This window comes from Nanorana parkeri, unplaced genomic scaffold, assembly GCF_000935625.1.
Source record: "Nanorana parkeri isolate BGI_ZX_2015 unplaced genomic scaffold, ASM93562v1 scaffold3790, whole genome shotgun sequence".
Classification (NCBI taxonomy): domain Eukaryota; kingdom Metazoa; phylum Chordata; class Amphibia; order Anura; family Dicroglossidae; genus Nanorana; species Nanorana parkeri.
The window spans coordinates 16,217-25,856 of NW_017310058.1; the positions used below are offsets into that span (position 1 = coordinate 16,217).

General features: G+C 58.2%; 2 protein-coding genes across 2 annotated transcripts in view; one reads left to right on the forward strand and one right to left on the reverse strand.

Annotated features, from left to right (window-relative positions):
* Positions 1-2,277, forward strand: part of HGD (homogentisate 1,2-dioxygenase) — a gene marked incomplete at its 5' end in the record, with an annotated part of 17,481 nt that extends 15,204 nt beyond the window's left edge. Inside the window, 4 exons of the mRNA XM_018575327.1 lie at positions 590-694; positions 773-899; positions 1,129-1,310; positions 2,118-2,277. Of these exons, the coding sequence (XP_018430829.1) occupies positions 590-694; positions 773-899; positions 1,129-1,310; positions 2,118-2,258 (555 nt within the window). The remainder of the gene's footprint in view (positions 1-589; positions 695-772; positions 900-1,128; positions 1,311-2,117) is intronic.
* Positions 2,278-3,040: 763 nt separating this feature from the next.
* NDUFB4 (NADH:ubiquinone oxidoreductase subunit B4) lies at positions 3,041-8,922 on the reverse strand. The gene is made up of 3 exons (XM_018575328.1): positions 8,647-8,922; positions 4,468-4,614; positions 3,041-3,103 (listed from the first exon to the last, which is right to left on the reverse strand). Exons 1-3 carry the CDS (start codon positions 8,821-8,823, stop codon positions 3,041-3,043), a joined length of 387 nt encoding a protein of 128 aa, XP_018430830.1. The 5' UTR covers positions 8,824-8,922.
* Between the last annotated feature and the right edge of the window lie 718 nt (positions 8,923-9,640).

Genomic DNA, 9,640 nt, shown 5'->3' on the forward strand with positions numbered 1-9,640 from the left:
CCCAAAGAAGGACTCTGCCTCAGTACTGCTCCGATGAAAGCAGTGGGCCGGCTCCTGGGAGGAGTTATGCAAATATCAAAATACAAAGCCGATTGGTAGTTCCCGTCAGTAGGAGGAGCTCATTCTGTGCGTGTCCCGTCTTTGACACGTCAACGTGGAGCACAAGGGCAGCGGCAGCGCACTTTGATGACGCATGTAAGAATGCGCAGGGGACGGCGGGAATGCATCCTTGGGGGAAGTTGTGTCACTTTCAGTGGCGTCACAAGGGGGGTGCGGCCCGCTCCTGGGTGACACCATTGAAGGGGTGACACCAAAAGGACTGATAGTCATTTTGGTGTCCCCCCCCCTCTAAAAGTCGTGGACCGAGAGCCCGACAGTGTCAGGAGAGAGGAGGGGACCCGGCGGCATACCTCATCCCGCCAGGTGAACGTTCCCTCCATCACTCAGATGGACGCGCATGCGTGATGATGTCACGCACATGCGCGATGACGACACGGCGGGGTGACACCCGGCCCCCGGGACGCCCCTGGTCACATTGTAACATGTATGTCCGGCTTGAAAGACCTCTGTGTTCTTTATCCCCCTGAAGGACTTTTCACCGTTTAACGTGGCGGCGTGGCACGGGAACTACGCTCCCTACAAGTACGACCTGGAGACCTTCATGGTGATAAACTGCGTGGCGTTCGATCATGCGGTGAGTCGGCTGCTTTCCATCAGATGATCTTCTGACCCATCAGACACGTGACCTCATTGTGCTCCTCCCCCCTCGCAGGACCCGTCCATCTTCACCGTGCTGACAGCCAAGTCCCTGAGGCCCGGCGTGGCCATTGCGGATTTCGTCATCTTTCCTCCACGCTGGGGGGTGGCGAACCGCACCTTCCGCCCCCCCTATTATCACAGTGAGTAGCTCGGGGTGGGATCCCCCTTCCCCAATGAAGGAAACAAGGTTTTGGTGGCCCGTGTGGCAGGTCTGGGTATGGCCGGCAATGTAACAAAGAGGACCTGTCACTCCATGCGCCTCGGTTTCAGGACCTGGACGTCCTCTGGTGGGCCCGCCGTGGTCACGGGGTGTAGACGCCCCTCTCGATGTGGTCGGTGGGGGTCACGTTTTGTGTCCTTCGTCCTCAGGGAACTGCATGAGCGAGTTTATGGGGCTGATTAAGGGCCGCTACGAGGCCAAGGAGGACGGCTTCCAGCCCGGCGGGGGCAGCCTGCACAGCGCCATGACGCCCCACGGGCCCGACGCCGAGTGCTTCGAGAAGGCCAGCAACGCCAAGCTGGAGCCCGAGCGCGTGGCCGAAGGGACGATGGTAAGCGTGACACGTGAGGCCTGAGCCTCCATGATCGAATGAACAGGATGGGCGGGGCCCAGGGGGCAACTGTGCAAGACTGGAGGGGGCGGGGCCAGTCTGGCTGCCGAGGAATCACTTTACATCACTTCCTGTTCATTCATGAGCACTGGATGATGCTGGAGGTCCTCCAGCCAGGAAATGGGGCGGGCTCTATCTGACTTGCTGCAGCTTCTAATGCGCATTGTGAGGAGATCACAGTGTGCAGTGACATCAGAGGAGGCGGTACAACTGGGCAAGACTGAATGAGGGGGCGGAGCTCAGATAGAAGACTGAAGGGGAGGACGGAGGTCAGATAGAAGACTGAAGGGAAGGACGGAGGTCAGATAGAAGACTGAAGGGAAGGACGGAGGTCAGATACAAGACTGAAGGGAAGGACGGAGGTCAGATATAAGATTGAAGGGAAGGACGGAGGTCAGATAGAAGACTGAAGGGAAGGACGGAGGTCAGAGAGAAGACTGAAGGGGAGGACGGAGGTCAGAGAGAAGACTGAAGGGGAGGACGGAGGTCAGATAGAAGACTGAAGGGAAGGACGGAGGTCAGATAGAAGACTGAAGGGAAGGACGGAGGTCAGATAGAAGACTGAAGGGAAGGACGGAGGTCATATAGAAGACTGAAAGGAAGGACGGAGGTCAGATAGAAGACTGAAGGGAAGGACGGAGGTCAGATAGAAGACTGAAGGAGGGGGCGGGGCTTAGCTTCGAGAAACGATGTCGCCATTTTTTATAAATTGCATATAAGACTGCCGCTTCCTTCTCCCTCCCGCAGGCGTTCATGTTCGAGTCCTCGCTGAGCATGGCCGTCACCCGCTGGGGGCTGGAGACCTGCAACCGCCTGGACAAGGAGTATTACCGCTGCTGGGAGCCCCTGCGCAGCCACTTCAAACCCCCTCCCCCGAGCAAGAAGTGACCCCGCCCCCGAGGAATACTGAATAGATCTCAATTGTCCTATTGAAGATGAATATGAAACTTACCCTTTAAATGATTCCAGACCTGTCATCTGATTTCATGTAACGTGTCACTTCAGAACTCAGCACAGGGATGGTGGGGGCCCCTCATAATGGGCACAGCAGGTGTACAGACCCGGGAACTCAGCACAGGGATGGGGGGGGCCCCTCATAATGGGCACAGCGAGTGTACAGACCCGGGAACTCAGCACAGGGATGGTGGGGGCCCCTCATAATGGGCACAGCGGGGGTACAGACCCAGGAACTCAGCACAGGGATGGTGGGGGCCCCTCATAATGGGCACAGCGGGTGTACAGACCTGGGAACTCAGCACAGGGATGGTGGTGGCCCCTCATAATGGGCACAGCAGGAGTACAGACCCAGGAACTCAGCACAGGGATGGTGGGGCCCCTCATAATGGGCACAGCGGATGTACAGACCCGGGAACTCAGCACAGGGATGGTGGGGGCCCCTCATAATGGGCACAGCGTGAGCTCAGAGTATTCGGCATTGCGGGGGGGGGAGGAGTATTAGGCAGTGAAGTCGGACCGGAGGGATCACGCCGCCGTCCGCGCAGAATCGGATTTCGGTGAAGTCAGCACACGGCTCCCATCGTTTCAGATTTACAACTTTATTTATAATACGTGACAATTCTGTTCCCGGATACATCACATGTTCCTCGGGAGCAACCAATCACAGAGGAGAGTTCTATATGACAAAGGGCGCGGTGGCGGTTCAGCGGCGCTCAGAAGTTGGATCCCCACGGACTGCTGTACGTTCCATCCTCGTACATCTTCAGCACCCGCTTCTGTGAGAGAGGAGAAGAGAGAAGGAGGTCGTCACCGAAAACAAAAACACGAAAATCTCATACGACCCATTCCCAGGCCACCACCAATGGAAATCCAGACACAAAGGGGCGGGGCAACTCGGGGGCGGGGCTTTTAGGAGCTTCCCAACTATTCACAGTGGGATCCAGCACAGCGAGAGCTCTGATAAGCAGGACGACCTCTGACCTCACCCAAAATAATCCTCATCCAGGCACAGGTCTCCGTATGGGGGGTGGGGGGGTGCTGCCGCTTTATATCTCCGTCCATCCACTACTGAAGTTCACACAGCTCTGCCGCACAGCACAGCCCCGTCAGGCTGGGGAAGGAGATGCGATTTTCTCTGCTCCAGCTCCCAGTTCAGTAACAAAAGTCTTTCCCTCCTCCCCCGCCCTGTAATCCTTGCTATCTGGGGCTTTGTGTCCCCAGTTATAAATGAACTGGGGACCTGTTCATTCATGAGTTTCTCAATGGGGAGAAGCACTCACTACAGAGGCTCCTCCCCATTCAGAAACTGCTTGATAGTCAAATATTTTCTGAATGAATGGGAAGCCTCTGTGCTCTCCATTAATTTAGAACAGAGGCTGCAGAAAAAGGGATTGAGGACTTTGTGTCCTCAATTTCTTTTTCTATTTTAAAAGGGAAATATCAGGGGGCTGTTTAGACCCCTAATATTTCCCCGAAGCCCCCCCAACAGTAAAAAATAAATAAATAAAAGAAATAAAAAAAAACAAAAACAAATAATAAAATTAAAAATAGTAAAAAAAAATTAAAAAATCCTGGAGGCGGGGCGCTGGGTGACATCACACACCTGTTGGGGGGGGCGTTTTTTTTCTTGCCTTGGGTGCAAAAGGAGCAGGCTATGGCTATGCACCCAGGGTGCTCGTGCGGCTGCCGGCTGAATGTGTTAGACGCCGCAGATGGAAAGGGGCCTCCCTGCGTTCAGGGGCGGGAGGGGGTGTGGGGTTGTATTGAAGTCAATGGCACCGCAGGCATGCCCCCGCCAACAGTGCGATCGCCCGCACCCGAAACGCAGGCACATTAGTGACTGCATTTAGTGCTTGCATCATTTTTGTGGATCGGACTGGAGCAGGGCGGGACACCTCTCCACGTGTGCAACATCGGCCGGCCGACGAGGGAAGGGGCGTGGCATTGTATTGAAGTCAATGGCACCGCAGCCACGCCCCCCCCCAAAAAATAGTTCTTGCACAGGGTGCACGTGCGGGAGGTGTTGCACACGCACACAGTCACCGGGCAGGACCGCCCGCACACGCACCGTCACCGGGATACACCGCCCGCACCCTGTGCAACCGACCACAGACTCCGCCCACACACAGGAGTCACTCACCCGATCCCAGCTTATGAGGGTGTAGAGGAACAGCATGGGCCCCACCGTGCACACGGCTCCCAGGAGACACATCTTGGGGGTCGCTCTGAAGTTGGGGTAAATGTTGTAATTGCGAGAAAACATCCAACGCTCTACCGCCGGGTCTGGCTGAGAGGAAGAGAGACCAGTGACTGGAGGGCCAACCAACCTGGGGACCTCCAACCCCTCCCCCACCATCCTCTAACACCCCATTACCCTCCACCTGGGGACATCTACCCCCGACTCCCTATTCCCCTCCACCTGGGGACATCTCCCCCCGACTCCCTATTACCCTCCACCTCCACCTGGGGACAACTCCCCCCTGGCCCCCTATTACTCTCCACCTGGAGACATCTACCCGCGGCTCCCTATTACCCTCCACCTCCACCTGGGGACAACTCCCCCCTGGCCCCCTATTACTCTCCACCTGGAGACATCTACCCGCGGCTCCCTATTACCCTCCACCTCCACCTGGGGACAACTCCCCCCTGGCCCCCTATTACTCTCCACCTGGAGACATCTACCCGCGGCTCCCTATTACCCTCCACCTCCACCTGGGGACAACTCCCCCCTGGCCCCCTATTACTCTCCACCTGGAGACATCTACCCGCGGCTCCCTATTACCCTCCACCTCCACCTGGGGACAACTCCCCCCTGGCCCCCTATTACTCTCCACCTGGAGACATCTACCCGCGGCTCCCTATTACCCTCCACCTCCACCTGGGGACAACTCCCCCCTGGCCCCCTATTACTCTCCACCTGGAGACATCTACCCGCGGCTCCCTATTACCCTCCACCTCCACCTGGGGACAACTCCCCCCTGGCCCCCTATTACTCTCCACCTGGAGACATCTACCCGCGGCTCCCTATTACCCTCCACCTCCACCTGGGGACAACTCCCCCCTGGCCCCCTATTACTCTCCACCTGGAGACATCTACCCGCGGCTCCCTATTACCCTCCACCTCCACCTGGGGACAACTCCCCCCTGGCCCCCTATTACTCTCCACCTGGAGACATCTACCCGCGGCTCCCTATTACCCTCCACCTCCACCTGGGGACAACTCCCCCCTGGCCCCCTATTACTCTCCACCTGGAGACATCTACCCGCGGCTCCCTATTACCCTCCACCTCCACCTGGGGACAACTCCCCCCTGGCCCCCTATTACTCTCCACCTGGAGACATCTACCCGCGGCTCCCTATTACCCTCCACCTCCACCTGGGGACAACTCCCCCCTGGCCCCCTATTACTCTCCACCTGGAGACATCTACCCGCGGCTCCCTATTACCCTCCACCTCCACCTGGGGACAACTCCCCCCTGGCCCCCTATTACTCTCCACCTGGAGACATCTACCCGCGGCTCCCTATTACCCTCCACCTCCACCTGGGGACAACTCCCCCCTGGCCCCCTATTACTCTCCACCTGGAGACATCTACCCGCGGCTCCCTATTACCCTCCACCTCCACCTGGGGACAACTCCCCCCTGGCCCCCTATTACTCTCCACCTGGAGACATCTACCCGCGGCTCCCTATTACCCTCCACCTCCACCTGGGGACAACTCCCCCCTGGCCCCCTATTACTCTCCACCTGGAGACATCTACCCGCGGCTCCCTATTACCCTCCACCTCCACCTGGGGACAACTCCCCCCTGGCCCCCTATTACTCTCCACCTGGAGACATCTACCCGCGGCTCCCTATTACCCTCCACCTCCACCTGGGGACAACTCCCCCCTGGCCCCCTATTACTCTCCACCTGGAGACATCTACCCGCGGCTCCCTATTACCCTCCACCTCCACCTGGGGACAACTCCCCCCTGGCCCCCTATTACTCTCCACCTGGAGACATCTACCCGCGGCTCCCTATTACCCTCCACCTCCACCTGGGGACAACTCCCCCCTGGCCCCCTATTACTCTCCACCTGGAGACATCTACCCGCGGCTCCCTATTACCCTCCACCTCCACCTGGGGACAACTCCCCCCTGGCCCCCTATTACTCTCCACCTGGAGACATCTACCCGCGGCTCCCTATTACCCTCCACCTCCACCTGGGGACAACTCCCCCCTGGCCCCCTATTACTCTCCACCTGGAGACATCTACCCGCGGCTCCCTATTACCCTCCACCTCCACCTGGGGACAACTCCCCCCTGGCCCCCTATTACTCTCCACCTGGAGACATCTACCCGCGGCTCCCTATTACCCTCCACCTCCACCTGGGGACAACTCCCCCCTGGCCCCCTATTACTCTCCACCTGGAGACATCTACCCGCGGCTCCCTATTACCCTCCACCTCCACCTGGGGACAACTCCCCCCTGGCCCCCTATTACTCTCCACCTGGAGACATCTACCCGCGGCTCCCTATTACCCTCCACCTCCACCTGGGGACAACTCCCCCCTGGCCCCCTATTACTCTCCACCTGGAGACATCTACCCGCGGCTCCCTATTACCCTCCACCTCCACCTGGGGACAACTCCCCCCTGGCCCCCTATTACTCTCCACCTGGAGACATCTACCCGCGGCTCCCTATTACCCTCCACCTCCACCTGGGGACAACTCCCCCCTGGCCCCCTATTACTCTCCACCTGGAGACATCTACCCGCGGCTCCCTATTACCCTCCACCTCCACCTGGGGACAACTCCCCCCTGGCCCCCTATTACTCTCCACCTGGAGACATCTACCCGCGGCTCCCTATTACCCTCCACCTCCACCTGGGGACAACTCCCCCCTGGCCCCCTATTACTCTCCACCTGGAGACATCTACCCGCGGCTCCCTATTACCCTCCACCTCCACCTGGGGACAACTCCCCCCTGGCCCCCTATTACTCTCCACCTGGAGACATCTACCCGCGGCTCCCTATTACCCTCCACCTCCACCTGGGGACAACTCCCCCCTGGCCCCCTATTACTCTCCACCTGGAGACATCTACCCGCGGCTCCCTATTACCCTCCACCTCCACCTGGGGACAACTCCCCCCTGGCCCCCTATTACTCTCCACCTGGAGACATCTACCCGCGGCTCCCTATTACCCTCCACCTCCACCTGGGGACAACTCCCCCCTGGCCCCCTATTACTCTCCACCTGGAGACATCTACCCGCGGCTCCCTATTACCCTCCACCTCCACCTGGGGACAACTCCCCCCTGGCCCCCTATTACTCTCCACCTGGAGACATCTACCCGCGGCTCCCTATTACCCTCCACCTCCACCTGGGGACAACTCCCCCCTGGCCCCCTATTACTCTCCACCTGGAGACATCTACCCGCGGCTCCCTATTACCCTCCACCTCCACCTGGGGACAACTCCCCCCTGGCCCCCTATTACTCTCCACCTGGAGACATCTACCCGCGGCTCCCTATTACCCTCCACCTCCACCTGGGGACAACTCCCCCCTGGCCCCCTATTACTCTCCACCTGGAGACATCTACCCGCGGCTCCCTATTACCCTCCACCTCCACCTGGGGACAACTCCCCCCTGGCCCCCTATTACTCTCCACCTGGAGACATCTACCCGCGGCTCCCTATTACCCTCCACCTCCACCTGGGGACAACTCCCCCCTGGCCCCCTATTACTCTCCACCTGGAGACATCTACCCGCGGCTCCCTATTACCCTCCACCTCCACCTGGGGACAACTCCCCCCTGGCCCCCTATTACTCTCCACCTGGAGACATCTACCCGCGGCTCCCTATTACCCTCCACCTGGGGACATCTACCCCCAGCTCCCTATTACCCTCCACCTCCACCTGGGGACAACTACCCCCTGGCTGCCTATTACCCTCCACCTGGGGACAACTACCCCCTGGCTCCCTATTACCCTCCACCTGGGGACAACTACCCCCTGGCTCCCTATTACCCTCCACCTGGAGACATCTAACCCCGGCTCCCTATTACCCTCCACCTGGAGACATCTACCCCCCGGCTGCCTATTACCCTCCACCTGGAGACATCTACCCGCGGCTCCCTATTACCCTCCACCTGGGGACAACTACCCCCTGGCTCCCTATTACTCTCCACCTGGAGACATCTACCCCCCGACTCCCTATTACCCTCCACCTGGGGACATCTACCCCCGGCTCCCTATTACCCTCCACCTGGGGACATCTACCACCCCATCATCCTCCCTATGGTGACCTCTACCCCCCCGCCCCCATTACCCACCACCGAGCCCTTCCTCAGGGGGTCATTGAGCTGTAGTTGGTAGTCTCTCTTCAGCCGGGACCGCACGGCGACCCTCTCCTCCTGCAACTTCCTCTTCTCCTGGCTCAGCCCAAAATACTGGGCCGGATCCAACTCCGCCGGCCGGCTGGCGTAACGACTGTCCTTATACTCCGCCATGACACAAGGACGCTCCGGACACAGGGCCTCACACAGCTTTATTGACAGCGAACAAGCTGGCAAGAGTCGTACCGGGGAACGCCGCTAGATGGCGACCAATACACTGCGACACCTCCGGTGTTCTATCGAAAGCTGCAACTGCCTGATTTCCGGTTTAGTTAGAACTACGAGGTTTGGGCAAGAAACTTCTTCTGCACGAGCGCCAGCCGCGGCATTGCCCTATACACATACAGCACAGCAATGCCCTATACACATACAGCACAGCAATGACCTATACACATACAGCACAGCAATGACCTATACACATACAGCACAGCAATGACCTATACACATACACCACAGCAATTAAGTATTAAAATGAAGTAGGATCACACTCATCCAGCAGGTTATTAATCTCAGGTGCCCCACTACAGCGGCGGCCATATCGAGTGGGGCACCTGAGATTAATAACGTGCTGTATTAGTGTGATCCTAGTTCATTTTCATACTTCATTGCTGTGGTGTATGTGTGCAGAAGTGTTGCACTTCATATGGTAACCACTAGATGGCGATCAGGAACTGCACCTTGTAGAGTCACCACTAGATGGCGATAAGGAACTGCACTTCATATGGTAATCACTAGATGGCGATCAGGAACGGCACCTCATAGAGTCACCACTAGATGGCGATAAGGAACTGCACTTCATAGAGTCACCACTAGATGGCAATCAGGAGCTGCACTTAATAGGGTCACCACTAGATGGCGATCAGGAGCTGCACTTCATATGGTCACCACTAAATGGCGATCAGGAACTGCACCTCATAGAGTCACCACTATA

Bases quoted from the DNA above. Each gene is read 5' to 3' on its own strand.
- NDUFB4 (XM_018575328.1), bottom strand. From the start codon at position 8,823: ATGGCGGAGTATAAGGACAGTCGTTACGCCAGCCGGCCGGCGGAGTTG. The intron at 4,615-8,646 runs GTGGGTAATGGG...TCTTCCTCTCAG, and splicing joins CCCTGAGGAAGGGCTCGGTG to CCAGACCCGGCGGTAGAGCG. The intron at 3,104-4,467 runs GTGAGTGACTCC...CCTCTCTCACAG, and splicing joins CCCTCATAAGCTGGGATCGG to AAGCGGGTGCTGAAGATGTA.